At 47.6% G+C, this 27,140-nt stretch overlaps 1 protein-coding gene across 2 annotated transcripts; it reads right to left on the bottom strand.

Moving 5' to 3' along the window:
* Positions 1 to 2,278: 2,278 nt before the first annotated feature.
* grin3bb (glutamate receptor, ionotropic, N-methyl-D-aspartate 3Bb) lies at positions 2,279 to 25,126 on the bottom strand. 2 transcript variants are annotated; one of them, XM_068320377.1, is made up of 9 exons: positions 24,573 to 25,126; positions 11,474 to 12,120; positions 8,138 to 9,230; positions 6,445 to 6,590; positions 6,222 to 6,337; positions 5,533 to 5,684; positions 5,277 to 5,441; positions 5,032 to 5,099; positions 2,279 to 4,457 (listed from the first exon to the last, which is right to left on the bottom strand). In XM_068320377.1, the coding sequence occupies exons 1-9, from the start codon at positions 25,056 to 25,058 to the stop codon at positions 3,653 to 3,655; spliced, it is 3,678 nt and encodes a 1,225-aa protein (XP_068176478.1). In that variant the 5' UTR covers positions 25,059 to 25,126; the 3' UTR covers positions 2,279 to 3,652. The 2 variants fall into 2 exon arrangements, with proteins under 2 accessions (XP_068176478.1, XP_068176479.1); XM_068320378.1 differs by lacking the exon at positions 24,573 to 25,126 and adding an exon at positions 12,715 to 13,504.
* Positions 25,127 to 27,140: the final 2,014 nt, after the last annotated feature.

The following is a 27,140-nucleotide window of genomic DNA, read 5'->3' as shown; positions in this document are numbered from 1 at the left end:
GGATGATCTAAAAAATTTTTTGGGGTTGGTCGGTGTAAAAATGCATTTTTTTCAAATGTTGGTCTAAAACTTTATTTGTTGCTTGGTTGGTCTGGAAAAGTTTTTTTTGTTGGTCTAAAAAAATGGTTGTTTTTGTCAGTCAGTGGGTCAGTTGGTCGGTTGATTGGTCTAAAAAACATTTTCTGAACGGTCGGTAGTCGGTCCAAAAAAATGTTTTTTGGTCAGTTGGTCGGTCTAAAAAAATTTTTTGTTGGACGAATGGACAGTAGGTCTAAAAATTTTTTTTGGGGTTTTATCGTCTAAAACATTTTTTTGTCAGACGGTTGAACAGTCTAAAAAAATTTTTGTCTGTTGGACGGTCTAAAAAAGTTTTTTCAAATGGTTGATCTAAAAAAATGTTTTTTGGTCGGATGATCTAAAAAAATTTTTGGGGTTGGTCGGTGTAAAAAAATTTTTTTCAAATGTTGATCTAAAACTTTATTTGTTGCTTGGTTGGTCAGTCTGGAAAACTTTTTTTTGTTGGTCTAAAACAATGGTTGTTTTTGTCGGTCAGTGGGTCAGTTGGTCGGTTGATTGGTCTAAAAAAAATTTTTGAACGGTCGGTCCAAAAAAATGTTTTTTGGTCAGTTGGTCGGTCTAAAAACTCTTTTGTTGGACGAATGGACAGTAGGTCCAAAAAAATTTTTTTTGGTTGTATTGTCTAAAACATTTTTTTGTCAGACGGTTGAACAGTCTAAAAAATGTTTTGTCTGTTGGTCGGTCTACAAAATTTCTTTGGGGTCAGTTGGTCTAAAAACCTTTTTGTCTGTCGGTCTAAAACATTTTTTTGAGGTCAGTCAGTCAGTCGGACAGTTGGTTTGAAAAAAAATTTGTTCTGGCCGGTAGGTCAGTGTAAAAAAAATTTTGTTGGACGGACAATTAAAAATTTTTTTAATAGGTTGGATGGTCAAAAAAATTTTTTGTCACAGTTGGACAGTCTAAAATTTTTTTTTGGGTCTGTCGGTCTAAAAAATTTATTTTCAAACAGTCTAAACATTTTTTTTGTCGGTTGGTTATTCTAAAAACATTTTTTAATCTGTTGGTATATAAAATTTGTTTTGGTCAGTAGGTCAGTGTAAAAAAATTTTGTTGGACAGACAATCTAAAAAAAATCTTTTGTCAGATGGTTAGACAGTCTAAAAATTTTTTTTTATCGGTCCGTCTATAAATTTTGTTGGTTGGTTTATAAAAAAAATTTTTGTTGTTCCTTCAGTCTAAAAAAATGGGATTTTTTGTTGGTCAGTTGGTCAGTCAATTGGTTGGTCAGTAAAAAAATGATTGGTCTAAAAAAAATTTTTTTTTGTCAGTTGATCAGTAAAACATTTTTTTGTTATGTGGTTGGTCTAAAAAATGTCTTTTGTGGGTTGACTCGGTGGGTCAGTTGGTCACACTAAAAAATGCCTTTTTGCTAACAACTGGTCGGTCTAAAAAATTTTTTATTGGTCGGTCAGTCAGTCGGTTGGTCCAAAAAGCGTTGTTTTCAGTCGGTCTAAGGAATTTTTTTGTGTAGGTCAATCGGTCAGTTAGTGGTTCGGTCCCAAAATTTGTTTGGTCGGTTGGTTGGTCAGTCGGACGGTTGGTTTGAAAAAAAATTTTTTTTTATTAAAAAAAGTTTTTTTGATCGGATGGTCTAAAACTGTTTTTTGTCAGTAGGTTGGTCTAAAAGTATTTTTTTGTCCATCAGTTATATAATTTTTTTATGATCGGTCGAACGGTCTACAAAATTTTTTTGGTCAGTTGGTGTACAAAATGTTTTCATTTGTTGGTTGGATGGTTGAGCTAAAAAATGTCTTTTTTGTCAGTCGGTCTAAAAAATTTTCTTTAGTCGGATGGTCAGTTGGTGGGTCTAAATTTTTTTTTGATAGACGGTTGGTGTAAAAAAATTCTTTTGGTCGGATGGTCGAAAAAAAAGTCTAAAAAACGTTTTTTTTGTCGGTCGGAGAGTTGATCTAAAAAATTGTCTTTTTTGTCAGTCGGTTGTCTAAACAAAATTTTTTTTCCGAAACGATGGTCGGATGATAGGTCTAAATAAGTGCTTTTTTTCAGGCAAATGGTTGGTCAGTCGGTTAAAAAACATTTTGGGGTCCGTCGATCCAAAAAATTGTTTTTTTTGAACGGTCAGTACGTCCATGAAATGTGTTTTTTTTTTATTTAGGCAATAAAGGTATCCTTGATCCTTAGCTAGGCTAAGCTGCAAACAATCAGAAGCCCTTCAACTCAGGAGAAAACTGAACCTTTATTGAAAATGAGACCTGAACGACTACAAATATAAACCGTGATCAGTGCAAACAACAAGTGGTGCTGTTCAGTATGGGGAGCTACAGCTAGCTGCAGTTAGCGTCCAGAGAAGATCCGTTTTCTGCCGTAAATAAAACACAGTGAGTCCATCTGAAGTCATTATTATCCAAAAATAACTGCTGAACGACACCTGAGATTGTGCAGATAATCCAAATTGACTGAAGTCTCAAGAGAATAAAGAATAATTCTAACGATGGATTATCTGCACAGTTTAAGGGTGTTTGACTTGGTACCTGACACAGAGTTAATTATGAATGTGGCTGTTAAGTTTTTGTATGAACAGATTATAATAATTGAAGATTATTGGGATTAAACACCAATTCAAATTTACAGCATAGAAAGATCAAATCCGTCACTTCACCTCACCTGAAAAGACACTAAAATGATGGATTTGATCTTTTTATGTAAACAACGCCCACCTTCATTTGAAATAATAAATTGACTTATTGATTACTCCCATTAAATTTGTAATAATTTCACTGTTAAAAGATAAATTGAGACAAATATGAAACCCCCAAACGACCTGGAATGAGTCAAATGGGGGGTAATCTAACCACCATCTATGAACTCAGATTTAACACCTGACTTGCATGGAAGTCCTTTTAAGGACGCTTGAGATGTCCTGTCATTTGTTTTCCCCATATAACATGAAGGGGCTGTTACGTTTCTCTAAACACACAACAAACTACTTATTGCGTCAAACAACAACATTTCTGTTGGATGTACAGAGTCGGAGAAAACTGGTCCAGAATGTTTCCTCCTTTAGTTTCGTATTCGGCGACACGTTCTCTGAAGCTCCCGTGTTTCGTTGGCGAGTCTGAGTAGCAAACGGTGAAGTTCAGCACTCAGGTTGAAAACCGAGTCCTAAACCACCGACCGCTTCGACGAAACAGAATTCGCCACAACATCGAACAAAGCAGCAAAACTAAAGACACGTTAAATCTGGTGTCCCTCAGGGATCCATTCAGGGGCCTCTGTTGTTTGTAATGTACATAAATAAACACCTCCATTCAGTCGTATTTTACACCCTGATATCCGAAAACCATTTATGTGTGGTCAGAGGTTTACAACATGATCATAACAGCAGCCAATCAGAATAGAGTATTACTCCAGTTCATCTGCATCGCCGTTCTCCTTTACCTTCCTGCAGTCGGGAACTGAAACGATGACAAACCGAGAACCTGAAATAAAACATAGACTTTATCTTTATTGCTAGAATAATCACGTTGTTGTTTTTCTGTACAGATTGAGGACAAAACAAAATGTTTAAAATGCCCACTGTGCCCGGAGGGTCATGTGATCTGTACAGAGAGCATCACCTCCTTTGATTGGCCAGTCTGCTGTGGAGGGGCCGGACTTTGGACAACACTTTGTGAGGCGGGTCTGTCATGGTCATCACACACTTTGTGTTGGCGGGGAGGGGTATTATCGGGGTGACAGCGGGCGGAGCTCCCGTTGTCGTCGTCGTAGTCGTTGTTATAGTTTTTGTTATAGTTGTCGCCGTAGTAACGGAGGATGCGCTATCTGTCGCCGTGGTAACAGGTTTGGCCAGAGTAGTCTGGATCTCGGCCCTCCTGGCCAGAGCCGACCTCAGCTTCTCCCTCATCTGTTCGATCTGCTCCTGCAGCTCCTGCAACTCGCCGGGTTGGGGAGGGGCCACGGTGGCAGGGGGCGTGTCCACGGCAGTACGGGGAGAGGCCACAGAGAGGGGCGGAGTTGTCACAGCTATAGTGGGAGGAGCAGTGCTGGCTTTGGCAGAGGAAGAAGAAGACGAGGAGGATGCTGTGGGGATGGAGAGCACCAGGCTGGCGAAGGACGCCGTCGGCCCGCCGTTCTCACACAGCCTGGTGTTGGGGGACCGCGGCCTGGACGCCGCCTCGCTGTCGGACTTGGCCTTGGCTTCGGAGGCGGCGATTCGAGCTAGTAGACGGCGGGTGTTGAGGGTCTCAAGATTGAAATGCACCCGTTTGAAGTCTCGGGCATCCTTGATAGCGGCGGCGGTGGCGGCGGCGTCGGCATCGGCGGCGTCCTTGCTGGCCTCGTTGTTCCATTTGGCGGAGGCGCCAGGGGCGGGCGGAGCCGGCGGACCCGGAGGGGGCTGAGGCTTGTCCAGGTTACAGCTGAAGACAAACACACAAACATCAAAAGTTGATGAAGAAAAAGAGACAGATATTACTACAGATATTACTACAGATATTACTACAGATATTACTACAGATATTACTACAGATATTACTACAGATATTAAATTAAAGGCAAAGAAAACTATTAAGTGAAAAGCAAAAGTGAGAGAAAGAGTCAGTATTACATCTTAATTTCTAAACTGTTTTTTTTAATGAATACCAGGCTTCAACATTTTTATAAAACAAATATAAAAAATATATAAAAACATTAAAATTAACATTGTATTTTTAGTTTTGAAATTGTACTATTGGCAAAACTCAATCCTTGCTTTCGCTTCAACCGTATATCCTGTCATTACTTTTGGGATGCACAAATTTTTCTTGATGCGCATCCCAGGGATGCACTACTTTCTGGAGGTAAAATTAACTCTTGGATCCCAAAGGATTTACCTACACCCTTTAAAGATGCCATTGTCGCTGTGGACGGGAAATGAGTCTCTTTTTCAGGTGTTTTAAACTGGAATTTTCACTTTTGAACGAACTCTTCCTTTAGAACGAAAACCAGACCAACCTTTTCTCTTTCTCCGCTCTCTGCTTCTTCACGTCTTCATACGTCATGTTCAGGGCCCGGTGGATTTTCTGTCAAACACACAAGCAGATTCTCATAATCTGAATTGTGTGTGTGTGTGTGTGTGTGTGTGTGTGTGTGTATGTGTGTGTGTGTGTGTGTGTGTGTGTGTGTGTGTGTGTGTGTGTGTGTGTACATGTGTGTTAGATCTACTCCCAGACTGAAGCTGGTATCATGTGACGTCTCACCTGGGAGGTGTGCAGCCAGTACTTGAGGTTCTGTCGGCGGCGGATGTGCGGCAGGACGAGTTGGTAGAACCCGTGTTCACCCGCCAGTGTCAGCAAAGCTCCGCCCACTCCAATACACAACAACACAAAAAGCCCCGAAAAGTGGCTGATTCCCATCTGGAGAGTCTGAGAAGCGGGGAAGACGAGCGACTTTACCACTCCTGAAGCCTTCACCCCTGCCAAACCCCCCAACCCGACCCCCCAGGGCCCGACTGACCTCGGTGACGGCGAACCCTCGGTTCCCACAGGGGACCATCTTGTACCACTTGTCGTGCAGCAGGTCCATGTAGCCCTCAGACTTGTACCTGCTGATGAACTCGGAGATGTTGGAGGTCAGAGGAGAGTTCTGAGGCAGGCCGATGCCGTAACCTGTAAACAACAAACAAACATGTTGTGTTTGTGTCGACAACAAACAAACATATTGAACTGGGGGTCCGGTCTGATCAGGTTCTGTTCTGGAACCACCTACTTTTCAAACCTCTGGACTTTAAAATCTGATATTGATCAGAAATCAGCTTCGATCAGCAACAGAAGAGAATAAGAACCATTTAAACGGTATTCTGAATGTGTTTTCAATCGTTTGACGCTTCAGACTTCATTTATAGTGTTGAAAAGCATAAAATAAACCCTAAACCAGTGAGTAAGAAGGTTTCGTGGTGGTTCAGACACAAACTGGACGCATCATAAAGACCCTTTGGGCAAATTTATGACGTGTGATATTGGTCTATAAAAATAAAGCTGACTTGTCTCTGCAGGACAAAAGTGAGTGAATCTCATAAGGCGCCGTAGCCGGATGGTTCCTCTTATCTGATTGGATGAGATAATGAAACCTCATGTTATATGAGTAAATAAAGAAAACATCCAGAAGGGAGGGAGAGAACCAGAAAACCTCCCGGACACACTCACCTTCGATGGCGAATGGTTTCCCTACAGTCGCCAGTTTACAGTCGGCGTCGATGGAAACCTCGTAGTCCAGCAGAGCTTTGTCCATTATGAAGGCGTCGAGCCGAGGGGGATCTGCCCTTCAACATGGAGCAACACGGTTACTACAGCAACCGTACCCACAACTAACAAACACAAGGGCAGCTCCGGCCAGCGGATCGCTGGAGGTCATTGTCGGTTCGCTTACTTTAGGGTGGCGACTCCTTCGGGCGTGGTGGGCTCGTTGAAGCGTCTCATGTACTCGTGCATCTCTGGAAAACTCTTCTTCATGTAATCCTCGGCGCTGCTCTCCCTCACCGTCCCAAAACGAAACCCCCACGACGGGTGATGCAACTGACAGAGGAGGACGAGAAGGTGGATGGGTAGACGAATACTCTTTTTCGGGAAAAGCGTTAAAATACGTTGAGAATGGTATTTTCACATCATTTGGACATTTGTGTCTCAAGAATGTCTCTCTCATACCTGAAAGGCCAGAAAATATCTCTTAAAATCAGCGTGGCTTCAATGTCATTTTATGAAAGATGTTGCTAAATTCAGCCTCTTCCACTGAAGCCTTCAAGGTGGACACAACCTCATATTCATCCTACATAAAATGTTTATCCATTAAAACAATTGTTCTTCATCATTATCAAGTCATGTTTTCATTAAACCAAGAAAGTCTTGGTATTATTACTGCTTTATATTTCTCTGTTTACACAAATAGATGTTTAAATGCTCATAGCCTAGTCCTCAACCCCGACCTAAACCATGAATTACTTGATAGTATGTACTTGATAGTATGACCATCTCTCTCTCCTAGTCTCCATTCACATCCCATCAATTACATTTTACGGACTCGACTACTTCTCTGGAGTCTTTGAGCTCTATGTTCTCCCTTCTCTGTAACCCAACTGGTCAAGGTAGACAACCATCATCCAGGGGCCGGGGTCCGCTCGAGGTTTCTGCCTGTTAAAAGGAAGTTTTGTCCTCGCCATTGTTTGCTCCTGGAGAATTTGTTTGGGTTTCTATAAATAGGCTTGAGAGACTGGTTTAGATCAGCTCTACATGGAAGGAAGTGAGCTGACTTCTGTTGTGATTTGGTGCTACATTAATAAAATCTGTTTTGAATTGATATGATTTGATTTTGGTGAGTCCAGCCATGATGGACAGATTAGAAAACAGGAAGCGGAGCTGGAGGTGGAGAAAATGAAGATTTTGAGGTTCTCTAAGAGTGAATCACATCAGAAATTAGAAGAAGAAGAAGAAGAAGAATATACCTTCTGGAGGTTTGGGATGCATCCTCTCGTTATTAATTCTCTACTCTGCCTTCTCTCCATCAAATATTTATCATCATCATTGGACAAACGCCTCTAACACTGACTGCTTATTCAGGACCAGATAAAAGCACAAGAATCAATATTTCAGTTCCAGTCAGACGCAGCGCAGCAGGCAGAAGCATTCCACCTGAGATTAGTCTGACCAATCAAAAAGTAGAACACATTCCTGCCCACACCAGAGTCATGCTGTGGATTGATTGGCTATCTTGATGATAGTTGAACATTCTGTTTGACATTTGTATGAATCTTTACCATAATGTCCTTCAATGCTTGACTTCTAACGAAAACTAGTACGGTGACCTTCGACCACTAAATTCTACATAGTTCATCCTTGAGTCCGGTTGGACGATTTGGGTTCTAAATAATCATTCTTCCCCCAAGATCTACAAACCCAGCTTGACGGATTATCTTTGTGTCAGACAACCGATGATGACGTCACCAGGTGTCGGAGGCTACCTTCATAGATCCAATACTTCCCTGTTTTGTGGTCATTTGACTCCTCGCACACGCATTTCCTTTGGAAAAAGCAAAAGAATGAGATTTGAAAGCGTCTTGCTGTCTCACTTTGGCATCGTGGATCCCTGACACCTCCTCGAAAGTCTTCTCCCCGACCATGACGGCTGCAAGGTTGGCGGTGTAACTGGACAGCACCAGCAGGCAAAAGATTGCCCACAGGTTCATCAGGAATCGACCCGTCCAGCACTTTGGCGTCTTGGAGGAGACGGTGCGTCCAAATAGGATGGCGTAGCACAGATTCAGAGCCGACGAGTAGGAGAACACCCTCATCCGGTTCCGTCCATGAGGCGTCATCCCGTACGGACTCTTCCATTCGTATAAAGTGAGGAAAAGCGCCGTGATGTGCAACGCCAGGAAGATGCCCACCCACATGGACCAGTGCAGGGGCCACATGAAGGCGCCGATGGGGGCCGCCGTGTCTTTACTCCGCACCAGGATGCCCAGGCTGGTGGAGAAGAACGGCGAGGTGAAGTCGATGACTCGACTCCGAGCGGAGTTGATACTGAAGGAGGTGACGGCCATGTCTGCCAGTCCGTTCAGGAGGTCGCCCACCAGTCCGGTCCACCGTCCCCCCTTCCAGGCACCATACTTCCCATCGCCAACGATGTAAAGGTCAAACTCGAAGCCCAGGTCTTCGGCCAGCTTCTCCAGCAGGTCGATGCAGTATCCATAGCAACATTTGCTGTAATCTGCCGGCAGGTAGCTGCTGTTGCCGCTGGCGACCTCCCTGAAAAACCGCTCCAAAGTTTCCGAGCTGTTGGTGCCGGCGTCCAGACAGTACTGACCGGCCGGGCAGCTGCCCTCGCTGTCCACGTCCCGCGTGAACACAAACGGATGCTCCACCAGAGTCACCACTCTGACCCGACTCCCCAAGACCGGCATCCCCGCCCTCCAGCGGCCCCTGGTCCGGCCGGACGTACCTTCGGAACTGCGGTGAGATTTTGGTCCGTGCCACACCCCCTGATCCTCCACCTGCAGGTGCCCCCCCACCCAGGTGCCCACCGTCACCCACGTGGGCTGACCCAAAGCGTCCCGACGGAGGCTCCAGATGTGGAAACGCTGCGAGGTGAGGACCTGAGATTGGTTCTGGCGTACGCGGACTGGACCCGTCAGACCGGAGAAGGACGTGTTGGACAAGAACCTGCAGGTGTAGAAAGAGAACAGGTGATCAGGGGGAAAACACAACGGTGATATTAGCATGTTAGCTTAGCAGGGGCGTGGTCAGGAAGGGCAGGCTCCACACCGACGACGTCCTTTTAAACGTAACAATGACGCTGAACAGAATTTGAGAAACATTTGGGAAGAATCAATGTGTCTAGAAAACCGTAGCTTGATTGTGAAGCCCGTCTGTCGGACGGTCCCTGAACACACCACACAGCTCAGCTCAGGGCAGCTAAAACAGTTTTATTCCTTAAAGAAATAAAAGAATCAGAATTATGTATGAGCAGAAGCCGACATCCACCCGTCTCCTCCTGTCACCTCCACCAGCTATGCTACGGCGGCGGTGGCGGCGGCGGCCTATTGACTGACTCCGGCGTTTGAAGACATCCTCTTGTTCCTGTCAGTTTTATAGAAAGATCCGAAAACTCCGACATTTCAGTTTCCCTTCATGCTACCTCCGTTCTTTTGTTCTTTTTCTTCTTCCTCTGCTGATAATCCGTCCCTCTGAGGATTTAATCTCCACGTCGGAGCATAATTTCATTTACCGTGAACGTGTTTGATCTTTTTCCGTCACCCTCTCATCCTGAAGACGATCTGCGGAGGACGCTAACAGGTTGATCCAGGTGATCCGGGGTCGGCTGCAGTTTGACGACTTCATGATAGAAGCATCACGATCAGCTTTAGCGTGTGTGTGTGTGTGTGTGTGTGTGTGTGTGTGTGTGTGTGTGTGTGTGTGTGAGAGAGAGAGAGAGAGCTCCAGGCTGACTGATAACTCTCCTCATGAATAAACCTCAAACATTCACACCAAGAAACTGAATGTGTTTATGAATATATATGAACATTAATGTGTGTGTGTGTGTGTGTGTGTGTGTGTGTGTGTGTGTGTGTGTGTGTGTGTGTGTGTGTGTGTGTGTGTGTGTGTGTGTGTGTGTGTGTGTGTGTGTGTGTGTGTGTGTGTGTGTGTGTGTGTGTGAGGATTTGTCTCCTGAAATAACTTTCCAGCTGCAGTCGTTTGGACTGAAATGAAGGAATGCCAGTAAACAGGAGTGTTGATTAAATCTGCTAATGAACTCTGCTCCTCCTGTAAATCTACTGCTCTTATTCCATTCAGAGGAAATTAAACTCGTTTATCTCCACCCCGCATAAACACTAATCACTTCCAAGATCGGCTGCCTGTGAAGAGATTAACATATTTTGGGAGAACGTGTGTTGACAGATATGTTGGGTCGTTCCATCCCCGTAGACAGACGCAGGTCTTATCAGAGGAAGTGGAAGAAGAGTCTCGATGGGACTAGAAGAAAGAATCCAAAGGGAAACTGAGAGGAGGAGGAGGAGGAGGAGGAAACAAATATGAGAAATCCTCATGAAGGTCCTGAGTGGCGTTCAGGGTCACAACGATGATGTCGTTTAACAGGAAACAAAGTTCTTTCTCGGGCTTCTGAGGGTAAATTCCATCAAACGTTTGAGTCTGGATGACAGGAACCTTGGATAAGACTGACTTCCTGTCTGGGTTTAGTTCAGAGTTGTTGTTAGTGAACAAAACTCACAAAGATGGGCTCACGGCGGCGGCTAAGCTAACTATGAGCTAACAGTTAGCTGACTGTTAGCGCCTAGCGGTTGAACCTGCTCCTCCGGATGCTGCTGTGAAATAAAACCGGTGTTGTGAAGCCTGAACGCAACATCAGTGAGGAAGAGGAAATGAAGAACATCATCATCATTATCATCTTCATCATCCTCATCTTCATCATCATCATCATCATTACAATCATCCTCATCATCATCATCATCATGATAATCATCATCATCATTGTAATTGTCATCATCATCATCATCATAAACATCATCATCATCATCATCATCATCGTCATAAACATCATTAACATCATCATCATTATCATCTTCATCCTCATCATCATGAAAATCATCAACATCATTATAAACATCATTAACATCATCATCACCACCATCATTACCATCACCATCGCTATCGTCATCATCATTATGATAATTATCACCATTACCACCTTCATCATCATCATCATCATCATTATAATCATCCTCATCATCATCATCATCATCATCATGATAATCACCATCATCTTCATCCTCATCACCACCATCATTCCCATCTCCATCATCATCATCATCATCTCCATCATCATCCTCATCATCATCATCAGGTGTGTCGTTCCACAAACAGGTAAACTCAGTGTTTGTACCCACCTGGACAGGTACTGGCCCGATGACGGCACCTCGTGTTTGTTGGGTTTGTCGTAACAGTTCACCATGTTCTGGATCAGAGCCAGGTCGGGTCGTACCATGGTCGCCACGGCGACAGCCCTAGTGATGAGCTGTAAGGCGTCTTTGACGTAGAAGTCGAGCGGCTTCCTCTCCACCTCCCCGTAGGCCAGCAGGCCGAGCGGCAGGCCAATGGCGTGCAGGGCGTCCGGGCTGAGCGGCTGACCCAGCACCCAGTGCACCATGGGTAATGTGAGACCCAGGTCCTGAGCGCTGCGCAGCACCGCCGCCGCGCACAGCGGGTCAGCTCCAAACAGCAGCACTGACGATGGCGATGACTGGTTCTGTCTGAAGTGCCGAGACAGGAAGTCGTGGATCTGAGTGTCGTCGTGCGCAGACTGTGTCAGGTTCAGGACGGCATGCAGCTGCCAGTTGGCTCCGCCCCCACCGTCCCATGTGGCAGCACTGCCACTCTGGTCATCCAGGAGCCTCAAGAGGCCCCGAGACTCCTCCCAGCCCCGACACAGGACAGCAGTGCCTTCCATCCAACCAGATCTCTGCAGGACCGCCAGCAGCAGATCCGATAGACCAGACTCAGGAACCCCTGTCACCATCTGTAGGTGGAACCGGTTCTACACAGATGAAGGTATGAATCCAGGAGGAAATGCAGGATGACGATCAGCAGGAAATCCAGCAGGAGGAACAGGGGAAGATCCAGGAGAAGAACCAGCAGGAGCACCAAAACCAGAGGGAGAAAGGAAAAGATATGTTAGAGGTCAAAAGTATTAGGGCAATACCAATTAGGGCAGTACCAACAGAAACCAACAGAACCATCAGAAACAAAAAGAACCAATAAAAACCACCAGAGAACCAACAAAAACCACCAGAGAACCAACAAAAACCAACATAGAACCAAAAAAACCACAGGAGAACCAACAAAAACCATCAGCATAAACCACCATAGAACCAAAAAAAACTACCAAAAACGATTGTAGAACCAACAGAAACCACCAGACAACCAACAGAAACCAACAAAAATGACCAGAGAACCGACAAAAACCAACATAAACCAACAGATACCACCATAGAACCAACAAAAACTACCAGAAACCACTGGACAACCAACAGAAACCAACAAAAATGACCAGAAATGATTTTAGAAGTGGTTCGTCTCTGAGGAACACCGTCATCATCATCATCATCATCATCATCATCAGACTGAATACCAGAAGCAGTTGGTTGTTCGAGTCGATCGAGGACAAACATCCTCTCTTCAAGTCCTCATAAAGTCCCCTTGTGAACCTCAGTGATCGTTCTGAGAATAACTGTCGGGCACGTCAGTGGGGTACTGAGGGGTCTTCATGGGCTGCTGGACCTCGACCCACACAGGAAGTTCATCCAACCAGCTGGACTCCAAGATGGTCTCCGCAGATGATTATTGATCCTTTGACCGTCTGACTCAGGAAAGGTAACAGCAGTCAGGGGTCTTGAAAACTAAAACTCAATCACAAGCAGAATCCTTTATTGATCCTTTATTGATCTTTTATTGATACCTGAGGGGGAAATTGCTTAAGGAGAAAACCTTTAGCGCACAACGTTTAGCTGCTCCTCATTGACCAATCAGACGACGAGGTCATCATTTGACAGGAAGGCCAATCATTTCTGTCCTGTTACTCGACAAGTATGTGAAACATTCCACGTCTGTGGGGGCGGCCCCCTGATCAGGCGTGAATATTGACCTTTGAACAGTGTTGGTAAACCAATTACAAATCAATCCCGTGTTTTTGCCGACATCGGCGTGGAGATTCCGTCAGCGCTGGATTCAATTATTCCCTCAGCGCTCCGGCTCGGTTTCATCATCCCGGCTGCTGAAGCACTTTTTCTCTGCTTCCACCGTCTGACTGTCAGCGTCTAATGGATTCGGCACAGATGTGGACTCGGCGACAGTTTGAAGGTCACGCCGGGTTCCACGGAACCGGAGTTTCATTCCGTCTGTAAATGAGCCAATTCTCTCTGACTGGTCGTCACCCAAAGTCCTCCTGACACCCGGCCGACGAGGACGCCGGCGCCGCAGATGAGAGTCAGATTACCCCTCCTCCTCCTCCTCGTCTCTGACGGCAACAGGAGAAACGGATCTGTTTCAGTCCGATACGGCTCCGGCTTCATCTGATTGGAGGAGCCGTGATGTCATCAATCACAGCCGTCCAGCGGGCGGAGAGACGAGGAACCGTCTGGGTTCTTCAGGTGCTCTCAGATGCAGAGAGACAATAAGAGCGTTAGGATTCCGTTGCTGCTGGTTTTTGGGAAAAGTGGAAACCGTGGCAACACAAATACAGGAATCTGCTTATGCTCAGCGGCCAATGAGACGACGTTATTACAGCGATGGAAAAATCCAGAACTATCACAACATCGGACCGAAAGAGTCCCAAACGGCTCAGTGAACAATCTGTCTCTACTTCCTGCCTGGTACTTCCTGTTCACACCGACTCCCCAGGTTAAACTCTGGAAATGGATGCAGGAAGTATCCTCCTGAGGGAGAAACTTCCTTCTAGGATGCAAGCACTACTCTACTTCCTGGTGAGAGCTCTGCGCCAGAAATATCCCACTTCCTCAAAAGAAAAATACTCCACGCAGGAAACACTGAAAGAAATGGAAACTTCCTTACAGGATATTTTCCTGTCAGACACTTCCTATCGAGAAACTACCTACAGAAAACTTGTTTTCAGGTTACTTCCTGTTGGAAACTTCCTGCAAGTCACTTCCTGTTGAGGAACCTCTTTTCAGGTTACTTCCTGGTGGAAACTTCCTCTTGGAAAAAGCCTGCTCGGACACCTGGAACTGAAAGACTACCAGAAACAATCTGATGGACGATGTCCGACCGACCGAGCGACGTGGCCCTCACTTAAACTTTGCAGCAGTGCATTGTGGGAATGTTTATATTTCAGGTTGCTAGGTGACGGGTGGAGACGAGGTCACGCAAAAATTTAATCCCAGATTATCTGGTATGTTCTAAATTTAAATGGCAGAGGATGAAAAGTGAAGAAGACAAACAGGAAGAGGAATGAGGAAGGTGAAGATGGAGGCTCTGGCGCTTGAAGGAGAGGAAGGGGAAGAGGAGGAGGAAGAAGAGGAAGAGGAAGAGCTCTCATCGCCACAACAACTTTTCACGTTTTCTGCGGATTGAAGCAGGAAACGTTTCCCGAGGACAAACTAAACCAGCTGACTGTTGGTTACTGAAGCGACTCCTCCTGTCCTCTCATATTTACAGAGTCAGCTGATTACAACCCGTCCGCCCCCGGAGGACCGCGCCGTCCCAGGGCATCCTGGGAAATTTAGGGAATCACAAGAGTGAAGCAGGTGTGATGTTTAAAATGTAAATTTGAGCAAACAGCCGTAATCCCCGGTGTCAAGGGGTCGTTTCCTGACGCTGATTGGATTGCTGCTCTCAATCCTCATAAAGACTTTGTGAACACACGACGAGCGTTTCACGACGAGCGTCCGACACGCGTCGGGGGCACGACCTTCCAACGCCTCCTCCGACGGTTGAACACCTTCCATGGAGGGAAGATGACTGGGGATGTAAATGTAACCGACGTTAAGACCACTTCCTGTTCCCACCGGACTCCAAAAAGGAGACTCTTGGAAGACGAGCGGTGACAATTCCGGCGATTTCGCCGTCGGGTTAGACCAATCAGCATTCAGGAGAGGTTCTTCCAAAGCAGCAGCGCACAGAAGCTGAACATAGGAAGGTGAGTCAGGGTGAATCGATGAAGATGTGAATTAAATATAAAGAGAAGATGGAATAACAGACGAGACGAAACAATCCTAGTGGGGAGAGAACTGGTGAGAGACCAGAACATTCCGCCGCCGTTGATCCGCAAAACCAACGGGGGAGAAGTCGGACGACAAATAACGTTCAATCGACATGAATCTCCACCCCCCCACACCCCCGTCTTCCCAGGTTAACCCACTTAAACCACATCCCTCACTCTCAGCAGAGTCATCAGCCGCCGCCACCACCAGGGTCTTAACCCTTACGGCCCTGACCTGTTTTTCGGCCGTTTTTTGGCACTTTTGATATTTATTGCACATAAAAACCAAAAACATGCTCATCGAATTGATTTTGAGCTCCAAAAAGGTTTTGCCCCAGACGTCTAACGTAATTATATACAGTTTGTGTCACTTGCGCCCCTCTCCAAAGGAGTTTGCGACATGTGGTCTGATCACGTGATCAGTTCTCCAGCGGTCTGAACCAGTCTTGCCTTCACTCCTCTTTCCTCCTGCTGCTCCACTTTCCTGCGACGCCACCTGAGGCCCGTTTGATGCTCCGACAGGTGATTGAAGTGTTTCGAGACAGGTGGAGACGCCAGTGAGACGTTTGGTAATTAGCGCCAAAAAAAAAAAAAAAAAAACGTTTTGAGGTTTCTGGGGGGGAACGAAGAGCTGAAGGACTTCATTCTTCTGTCGTCTCCAGCCGGACGGGTTTCTAACCTCCGAAGAGGTGTTTGTGAAGCAGATAAAAACTGAAACAAGCCAACGCTCACCGTAGATATCCCCAGGAACCAGTAATAACACCCCACCGTCCCATCTGTCCAGACAGGAAGTGAGGCCCTGAGACTGGTGCGACTGGTTCCTGCAGGTGTGCTCAAGCTGTTTGACGGAAATCAACAGTGACTCAACAAATTTTAGCCTGAATCTTTTTCCCGCCGTCATTAAAACTAAATGTGACTCGGAGGTTTTTATGTTGCTGAAGCGACGCTTTAGCTGCTCGCAGCAGATAAATCACAGGACGAGTCCGAGGAGGACAACTGTGATCAGGACCGCGAGTCACGTCCCGCCGGTCCGTCTGGCGCAAATGGACGACCAATCAGACGGCGGCAGAGGGACGGTGCCAAAACTGTGATGTCACACCAGATGGAAAGTCATCTTCATTCACTTTTTTTTTGCGTCGCTTCATCATGCTTTCGTGGGTCACGGGGGTTGCTGGAGACTTCGTCTGTTGGACGGCTCCCGTCTTCGGCTTCGGGGTGAAAACAGAACGGTTCTGGTGATCAAACAGAAGCTGCTGTCGGGTTTTAGCTTCTCTGTCAGGATGAAAAGGGGTCAAGCGATGCTCTTCATTACGGATTACGCGGCGGTCGGCTGGAGGGTCGCCTTCAAAACGTCAGCGGAAACAATCGGAACTCACAACCAGCTTGTTGGGCTTTAATGGACGCTTCAGTCTGATGTGGACGGATGTGTTCTCTCCGCAGGAATTCCTGGTCCTCTCCGATTGGAACGTCGGTGACGGGATGATGTTCTGTAATAATGTGAGCTGACAGCGGCGCCGCCAGCTGCTCCCCTCGTTAAATATTAACCACCGCTTTGCGCCGCCGCCGCCGCGCCGCTCGTTAGTCCAGCCCAGAAACACCAGGATGGACCCGAACCCGGGTCGACCCCTTCACCACATGAGTCCAATAGTTTTGTCCAGATGGGGGCGCTAGAGGGTTCATTTTTCTCCTTCCACTTTCCTGGGCCACAGGAGCCCATCCCGGCTAGAGGCGGGGGACACTCCAGGCATGACGCCGGCACACTGTAGAGGAAGTTATTAATCAGATTTTCTGATGGACGGATGATTGCAGCAGTTAGTGATACTAATGCTAATGCTAACTGATGCTAATCAGCTGCAGAGATTTGATTCGAGGTCGAAAAAGTTAGTTGGAAACAAAAAAATGTCGAGAAACAAACAAATTTTTTAAAAAAACGAGTTTTCCCCTCGTTCTGAGACTCAGAGGAGATTAAAGGAAGATGATGGTGATGATGATGATGGTGATGGTGATGGTGATGAAGATGTTGGATTCTGTCCCTCCGACTTTCTATGAGACAAATGAAATATCGATCCGGGTTCTGATCCGAGGCCCCCAGGGGCCCCCGAGACGAGGCTTGTATCAAGACCAGGACTGAAGCCGGCATTAAAAACCAGCCGAGGACAAAGGGCCGCCACCCCCGGGTGGGGGGGGGGTCACACAACAACAGAAGAGCAGTGAAGTTTTCTATCAGCAGGACTCAGGCCCCCCCCCTTTTTTTTTTCCCGAGGACCCTGAATGCATCATGAACCAGAACGAGCCCCTGGAGAACTCCGGCTCATATTATCATTCACAGCGAACAGCCCCGACGCCGGCGTCGACACCTTCTGAAGACCGCCCCCGCCGTGCAGAACAACCCCCCCACCACCACCACCGAAGAAAATACAGCAAGTCAGCTGTCAGAATAGAAGCTGGAATCAGACGTGAGTCAAAAACAAACCGCCATCTTTTCTAAGTTGTTGCCGCAGAAACACAAAATATAAAAATAGTTCAACATTCTAAACAGCAGAAGCCCCACCCCCACCCCCCACCCCCCACCCCCCACCCCCCACCCCGGCCCGCCCTTCGCCACGACAAAGTGAAACGACGGGTTGTGATTGGACGCTGTGACTTTGAATTCTTTTAAGGTCAGAGCGTGTTCAGGCGACAGGCGGTCACTTCCTGACCTTTTCGACCAATCGACCAATGGGAGCGAGCGGCCTTCATCTGTAAACCCAATCAGCTCTCTCAATGTTAATGATGCTGAGTCATCACCTTCGCAAACTGCTGAGTCGACCAAGATGTGAAATCAGAGTTCTGAACCCCCAGTCGAGTGTTTTGGCTTCATTAAACCCGATGGCGTTCTTTTATTTTTAATCTTTCTAACGTGAAACAACAGGAAGGTCGAGGCCGTTTGGCTCCGACGGAACGCCGCCGCGCCAAAAACGCTAAACGACTCCGAAAGGAAGTAAATCCACGATTGTGCATAATGTACGAGTCCCAACACCTCGAGCCGGGATTGGTGAGAACTGTCACGTTTCAGTGTGTGTGTGTGTGTGCTAACGCTGTTAGCTCAGATGCTACGGCGAAGCTTAAGAGGGCGTTACAAATCAATTTAGAGATTTGGTTCAGAGTCCCCGCCTACACAAGCGTGAGGCGTTCAGGAACCCAAATGACTACTGGGGGGGGTCAGCGACTGAAGCGAGCGTTGGGCATTCAGTGGTTAATATTTGCTTGGGGCGTTTAAGAACTAACCAGAGCGTCCGGCGTTCAGGAAATGAAACGCGTATGAAGCAATCAGGAAGTAAAATGAGCGTGAGGCGTTCAAGGACTGAAACCAGCCTCAGGCAATAAAGAATACTAATGAGAACGCACGGAGAAACTCGGCTAGGTGGGGAAGCGTTTAGGAATTTAGATAAGTATGGGGCGTTCAGGAACTTAATTAAATGTGGGGTGTTCAGGAACTTAATTAAACGTGGGGCATTCAGGAACTGAATTAAATGTGGGGCGTTCAGGGACTGAATTAAATATGTGACGTTCAGGAACTTAATTAAATGTGGGGCATTCAGGAACTGAATGAAATGCGGGGCTTTCAGGGACTGAATGAAATGTGGGGCATACAGCAATTGAATTAGTTGTGGGGCGTTCAGGAACTGAATTAGTTGTGGGGCGTTCAGGAACTGAATGACATGTGGGGGCGTTCAGGGACTTTGAACTTAATCAAATGTGGGGCGTTCAGGGACACAGCTGAGCGCAGGACATTCTTGTGTTTTAATAAGAACAACATTTGTTTCTTATGCGCTCTGGTTCTTACAGAAACACGATCAGGTGATCAATCACCTGATGGGCGGAGCTAAACCTCGTGCCTCCAGAACCTCCCAGGGTTGCTGAAGTAGAACCCGCCCTCCGACAAACCCGATTGGTTCGTCTGCAGAACGTCATTTTCCTGTCAGAACTCCGTGAAGAAACGCCGCCGATGAAAAATGGCTCCAATATTTACTCGACCGACGACGAGGCCAAAGAATCAATCAGGATCGGCGCTCGGCGCCTCGTTCAGAACCAGGACCTCTGAGGCGCCTGGAGGGGGCGGAGCAGAAACAGGAAATTGCCACGTCTTGCTCCTGAACGCCTCGGAGCGTGAGGATGGCGTTCCGACGGCGGCCGGCTCATCTCGCTAAAAGCTCGGCCCGGTCCGGCGTCTGCCTCTGATTAAAGCGAGCAGACGGATCAATGAGTCCTGGCGTCCGTTGGCCGCCGTCCAGCGCACATCCGTCCCAGAATGCATCACCACGCCTTCTGTTTACATCCCACATTTAGGTAATCACTGCTCCTCCAAGTTGGTGAGCTCCTCGCCAGCTGGAGGCGCCGCCGCTCCACCCCCGGTTCCGCCCGGGCGGAGGAGGGGCCAGCATCCCAATGGCTCGGCGTCTGTCAGTCTTGGTGGGCGGGGTGTACCAGCGCTCCTCCCATGTGGATCTACTGCGTGGATCACCATCTGTATGGAAGGAGCGAGGAGGCGAGGCCAGGTTGGGAGGGGGCGGGGTCAGGAGGTGGATCAGTCTGTGGCGGTTCGGGTGCTCAGGTCGCGACCTCTGTCAGCTGATGAGGATCCTGCAGGAGCATCAGGAGCGATGAAGAGTGAATGTACAGACCCCCCCCCCCCCGGATGGCGCTGCCAGCTGATTGGCCCGTGTTCAGACGCACATCAGTTTCTTCTTCTGTTGGAATCAGAGCAGCTGTTTTCCCAGCAGGCTTTGCTCTGGCAGCAGCAGGAAGCAAGTCCGCAGCTCATGAAGTAGCAGCAGAGGGAGACACCCTCCTGCTGGCGCCGGCTCCTCCTGCATGTGAGATTAATGGTGAATTGAGGGAGGGGTGAGTCAGATAGAATCATCCAATCACGGAGCAGAATTAGGAACCAACCCGAACCCTCACCTGACTGTCACTACGATCAGCTGCTGATGGATCAAAAATCACTATATAATTACTTCCTGGTTGTCCTGAATGAAGCGTTTTGATTGGTTGTGTGGTTTGACTCCCATCCAATCCAAAAGATGGAGACACTCCCTCTACTTCCTGATTTGTTTGCACCTCCTCATCCAATCAGACGCGCCGATGCGCTTTTACAGATAACACTGTTTGTGGGTAACGTCACCTGGCAGGCTGCCATATTTACCCAGCATGCATCAGCGCTCTAACGGCTGTGACCTTCTCGGCTCTCACTCGTCCTCCTCTTCATCGGATGAAAGCAGAACCGTCACAAAACACCTGCGAGCGCAGGAGGCGGAGACTTCCTGTTTGTCATCCAATGAGCTGACCCACACCAGAACCGTCCACCCACACCAGAACCGTCCACCCACACCAGAACCATCCACCCACACCAGAACCATCCACCCACACCAGAACCGTCCACCCACACCAGAACCGTCCACCCACACCAGAACCGTCCACCCACACCAGAACCATCCATTTAGACGCTCGCTAAAACACATCGATCAGATTTCATCGACTGAAGGTCAACTTCAACTCCCAGAATGCTTTGCTCCTTTAAGTCATCCCAAATGTCTCCCCTCATTAATTACAGAGAAATGGTGACATTTCATAAAAGCTGTCAAATCCAGTTTGAGCCGGTCGATGAAGGTCGGATGAACTTTTCCAACTTCCTAAATAAATGTTTTCCTGTTTCCTAGGTTACGGATGATTTCTACAAAATGTAATGAGTGGGTGGGGCTTAGGTCGAGGAGGTGGTCCCGCCCCCATCCATATAATCAAAGGCTCATAAACACATCAAATATTGTGGGAACATTTTGACGTTAAACGCGAAAATATTGTCAAATTTTGTCACGTTTGGACGTTTAAATAGGAGGAGAATCGAACGGTGATCAATACACTAATCACGTGTATTGATCAGAGATAGAATCAATAACATAAATTCATTCAGAACCATCAGATGTAACAAATTCATATCCTAATTTCTTAGAGATAATTTATTGATTGATGTTTTTCTATTTTTATATATTGAGTTTATTGATCGATCAGCATCTATTGATCTTGAAGATGGAGAGTGGGGGTGGGGGTGATCCCGATCATCGCCATCCTTTTCTGTGGATTGGAGCAGAGCTGAATCCGACCCGCCGGGAGAGAACGAGGGACTCTTTAATCCCTCTGAAGACGAGCGGTGGAAGATTAGTTTCCCATCATGCACCAGTGCTCTGTTGTTGTTTGACGGATTCATTTCCCCTCTGAGGGTTTTGAACAAACACCTGAGACACGAGTTCAGGTGGGGGGGTGGGTGGGAGGCGGAGGGGACGGAACCACAGACGGGTCCAGGTAAAGACCTGACGATGCAATCGATCGGTTATTGAACAGGTGTGTGGTTATTATGGGATGGACGCTGCCATCACCGTTGGACTAGTCGTGGATGAATACGATGAGGGTCAGCCAATCGGGGCCTTCAGATGCTCTGGGATCGGCGCGGCGGGTCGGGACCCGAGCGGAAGCGGAGTTTTGCAGTCAAACGGATATTTTTAGACGTTTGGGGGCTGCCGGGGGGAACAGAACCTGACTGGGTAAACATGAAACAGCAGCTCCACTTCCTCTCCTGGAGTCTCTGAGCAGATGTCGACCCCCAGTCAGAGAACGGGAGATCAACAACAAACAGCAGCAGGACGACGAGTCGAGTCCAGAGTCTCCGCCGGTCCCTCCTGCTCACCAAGGTCATTGAATATCGATACAATCCGATCGCGTGATCAATAATGACTAGACGTTTATATCTCCAGGTAGTCGTGTCTGAGCAAGGGGTCAGCCAATGAGAGCGCTCCGTTCACCACCTGTGTGGCGTTCAGGGACCAACCGCTGCCAGCAGTGTCACTTTAAATTAGCAACCAGGGTTCACCGGTAAGCTAACCGCTAACTATACAACCATCCATCCATCCGTCATCCATCCATCCATTCGTCCATCCATCCATCAATCCATTCCTCCATTCATCCATCCATCATCTATGATCCATCCATCCATCTATCATCCATCCATCCATCCGTCCATCCATCCAACCATCCATCCATCCATCCATCCATCCAACCATCCATCCATCCATCCATCCATTCATTCATCCATCCATCATCTATGATCCATCCATCCATCTATCATCCATCCATCCATCCATCCATTCGTCCATCCATCCATTAATCCATCCCTCCATTCATCCATCCATCATCTATGATCCATCCATCCATCTATCATCCATCCAACCATCCATCCATCCATTATCCATCCATCCAACCATCCATCCATCCATAATCCATTCATCCATCATCTATCATCCATCCATCCATTATCCATCCATCATCCATCATCTATCATCCATCCATCCATTATCCATCCATTATCCATCCATTAATTAATCCATCCATCCGTCCCTCTTCTTGTAGACCAGATCATCTCATCAGCTGCTCTTTCTCCTCGCTGGCCACCGGCTACAGGCGGGGTACACCCCGGCTAAGGCGCCAGCTCATTACAGGCCACACTACAGACCGACACCCTCTCAGGCTGACCAGTTCACCGCAGCTTCAGCTTCATGTTGTCGGGGGAAGCTGGAGAACCCAGAAGGAACCCACGCACACGGGGAGAACCAACGGCACAGGTTGAGCCCCGGGTTCCGTCTGACAGGTTAGCTCCGCCTCTGGAGTCATCCACAAAACCTGATCTCGCTTCTGCAGTCCTGTGGGAAACTTTCATTCCATTTACAGACGGGCTCGTCCACCAATCAGGAGGCAGCGGGTCCGCGGGCGACCTGCAGGTTCTGTCAGGTCGTTAAACGCCGTGACACCGGACTTGTCTGAGGATTAACCCAATCCCACGAGGGAACCAATCAGAACGCAGCTCTAACGGGATTGTTTTCATCTCTGCAGTGATAATCTCATCAATAGAAAGTCAGGCTTTTACTCTGAAAGGATCCCTCATCAAGTCCTGGATCAATTAAACGGACATCAGACAACAACAACAACAACAACAAACAACAACAACAACAACAAACAACGACAACAACAGCCCCTTCAATTCGATCTGGATTCTTTACGATGAATTTCAGGATATTTTAAAAGATTCAAGATGAACTTTTATTTTGTCATTTGGACGAACAGAATAACGATGCAGTCAGCTGCGTCACAAACAAAAACAACAACAACAACAACAACAGGAAAATAAACAACAGGAGGAAGAATATTTCATTGGCATCATAGGAAGAAAAGGGGATGAAAGGAGACGAAGAAGACAGAACAGACAGAAAACATGTTGTTGTTGTTGTTGTTGTTGTTGTTTACGAGTCAACAACCCTCTTAATTAAAAAAACTAAGCGTTAATTAGCTTCCAAACAAATTAATTCAATCAATCTGGTCCAACGTCCCCTCAGTTAGAAACACGACTTAGCCATGCTAACACAGCTTAGCCATAATAACCTTAAGACACGCCCACTGGGCTCTGTCTATGTCGTCAGTCAGAAATAAATCAAACTAAACTACAAAACAAATAGAATTTCTTTCAACTCCTCCCACAATTATTAGTAAATAACAACACAGGAATCCAGCGATCGATCGGATCAATCCGTTGATTATTATGATTGACCCGATCCATCCTACCTCCTCAGGTGCAAAAACCCAGGAAGTGACTGCAGGGGGCGGAGTCACCTAACCCCCACCCTTCTGATACCTGAAACCAACAAGTAGCAACCCCCTTTAAACCAGATCCGGATCCCCCTACAGTGGATCACCAACAGGGGTCCTACATGTCTGGTAGGTCCAGAAACAGATCCAGAATCCAGCTCAGGATCAGAGAGCAAACAAACAAACCGTTGAGGGGTCACTGCGCCCCCCAGGACCTCCTCAAGACCCGGATCCGTTGGTTTATACCCGGTTCCGGACTCACGTGGTTCCGACCCATTTGTTGCATTTAAATGCTCTCCCTGCACGCGGGAAAAACCTCGCGCAGACCCAAGTGGACTTCAAAGTCCACGCGGCAGAACGTCACAGCCGTCAAACGCAGCGCGAGACCGCCCAGGAACCCCGAAACCGGGTCAGGACGCAAAAACGGAACCGAGGCGCGTGAGCGGCATTCCAACAGCCGCACGCGCTCCGCTTCACCTCCAGACATCAAACAGGTCAAGGTCAAACCGGATCGCGCGCGCAACCCAACCGGGTCCAGACGCGTTTTCCCGCGCCAGCAACCGGAAGGAGCGCACGTGCTGCCCCGGGTCCAGGTGACCTACCTGAGTGTCGAGCGGCTCCCCGTGGTCCACCACGCTGAGGAAGGGGATCTCCAGGAAGGAGGCCATGAAGTCCACCTGTAGCAGCTCCTCGCGGCTCTGCGGGAAGGCGAGCACGGCGGACACTCCCTGCACCACCACGCCCTGGCACACGCACCGGAACAGGGACTCCGGGTCGGCGGCGGCCGGCTGCCGGGACACCAGCTCCAGACTCAGGTTGTAGGGTAAAAAGTTGATCCGCTCCGGATCCCGCTCCCGGACCCGCTCCCGGCTCAGGGCGGCCGTGGCGCGGCTCAGCGCCGCCTGGACCTGCGCTCGGGCCGCCCGCTGCGCCGGCAGGAGCGCACCGACGCGCACCGTGTGTCCGATCTGAGCCAGGAGGTGACACGGCTGCGGGTGGAGGAGGCACGGCGGCACCAGGAGGAGCTGCGAGAGGAGGAAGAGTCGGAGAGGAGTCCGGGACCGGGAGGATGAGGAGGAGGAAGACATCCTGCCGCGCGCTCAGCATCGCTCTGCCCGTTACTCCCGTTACTCCTCCTGACGGACTGCCGCTGATGGAGAGGAGGCGACTGCTCCTCCTGCTGCTGTGGGGGGGGGGGGGCAGGGGGGCGGGGGGGTTCCCAAAAAACAGGAGTCACCCTGGATGGAGCTCCAGAATCAATAAAACATGGATGATGAAGGAGGAGGTGAGGAGGAAGAGGAGGAGGTGAGGAGGTGGGAGAGAGGAGGAGGTGAGGAGGATGAGAATGAGGAGAGAGGACGAAAGAGGACAAGAAGGGGAGGAGGAAGAGGAGGAGGGAAGATAAAGTCAGGGAGGAGAGAGAGCAACAGGAGATGAGGAGGAGGAGAGAGGAAGGAGGAAGGAGGTGTTTGAAGATGGAACGAATGAGGAAATAGAGGAAAAGAGGAGGAGGAAAGAAAAAGAGGTGAGGAGGTGGAGAAAGAACGTCTCACCTCCTCCAGGCAGGAGGAGGTGAGACGGGAGGAGAGGAGAGACAGAAGGAAAAAAGATGAAATGAATGAGAGGAGGAGGAGGAGATGAAGGAAGGAGAGGAGAGATTAATGTGAGGAGGTCACTATTAATCATTGATATGTATTCATTTATGTATTTATGTATTTATGTATTTATTCGAAGGTCACATGACAAAATATTTACGTTTGAAAAATACTTATTGCTTCGTGGAACCTTCAAAATAAAAGCATCTGAGTCCAAAGCGGCTTGAGTTCAATCAGCAAGAGTACTAGAAGAGTACTACAAAAGTACAAGAGTACTATGAGAGTACTACAGGAGTACTAGAAGAATACTTCAAGAATACTAGAAGAGTATTACGAAAGTACTACAAGAGTACTAGAAGACTACTGCAAGAGTACGACAAGAGTACTGCAAGAGTACTAAAAGAGTACTACAAGACTACTGCAAGAGTAATGCAAGAGTACTGTAAGAGTACTACAAGAGCATTACAAGAGTAGTACAAGACTACGGCAAGAGTACTAAAGAGTACTTGAAGATGACTACAAGTCTTCTGCAAGAGTACTACAAGAGTACTACAGGAGTACTGCAAGAATACTAGAAGAGCACTACAAAAGTACTACAAGAGTACTAAAAGAGTACTGAAGAGTACTAGAAGACTACTGCAAGAGTACTACAAGAGTACTGCAAGAGTAGTAGAAGAGTACTAAAAGAGTACTACAAGAGTACTGCAGGAGTACTGTAAGAGTATTAGAAGAGTACTACAAGAGCACTACAAGAGTAGTACAAGAGTACCGCAAGAGTACTAATTGCTAGAAGAGTACTAAAAGAGTAACACAGGAGTACTGCAAGAGTACTGCAGGAGTACTACAAGAGTACTACAAGAGTACTAAAGGAGTAAGACAGGAGTACTACATGGGTACTACCACAGAAGTATGGCAGGAGCACTGCAGGAACGTTACTGCAGGAGTACTATAGGATTACTACTACAGGAGTACTGTGTGAGTACTGCAGGAGCGTCGCTGCAGTATAAGTACCATTAGAGTACGGAGGATCTATTTTCCTGCAGAGGATTTCTGGGGAGAATCCAACTCATTTTTACTCTGTGAGGTTTTGATTCGTCATCCTGAGAACATCATAGTTGAGAGCCGGAGTTACATAACACACACACACACACACACACACACACACACACACACACACACACACACACACACACACACACACACACACACACACACACACACACACACACACACACACACACACACACACACCTCCTTGAGAAAAAAAAAGTGGAACACCAAAAATCAACGATAATTAGAGAAACAAAATCAGATGTTTGATCCTCAGATGTGATGAGAACAAACTGACCTGAAATCAGTGCACATGAAAACACTCACACACACACACACACACACACACACACACACACACACACACACACACACACACACACACTCATACACACACACACACACACACACACACACACGCCTGAGGTTGTCTGAAGGCGTCTGCGTACGACTTCTGTCAAACCATCAATTTGCAAAAACATCCCAGAACCAATTCGCCATGGCAACGAACGTCACCACGTTTAT

Source organism: Antennarius striatus, chromosome 7 (assembly GCF_040054535.1).
Source record: "Antennarius striatus isolate MH-2024 chromosome 7, ASM4005453v1, whole genome shotgun sequence".
NCBI lineage: Eukaryota > Metazoa > Chordata > Actinopteri > Lophiiformes > Antennariidae > Antennarius > Antennarius striatus.
The sequence above is the reverse complement of the archived record's forward strand: the minus strand, read 5'-3'. Positions and strand labels throughout refer to the sequence as shown.

Bases quoted from the DNA above. Each gene is read 5' to 3' on its own strand.
- grin3bb (XM_068320377.1), bottom strand. From the start codon at position 25,058: ATGTCTTCCTCCTCCTCATCCTCCCGGTCCCGGACTCCTCTCCGACTC. The intron at 6,338-6,444 runs GTAAGCGAACCG...TCCATGTTGAAG, and splicing joins GAAGGAGTCGCCACCCTAAA to GGCAGATCCCCCTCGGCTCG. The intron at 5,100-5,276 runs GTGAGACGTCAC...TGTGTTTGACAG, and splicing joins ACTGGCTGCACACCTCCCAG to AAAATCCACCGGGCCCTGAA.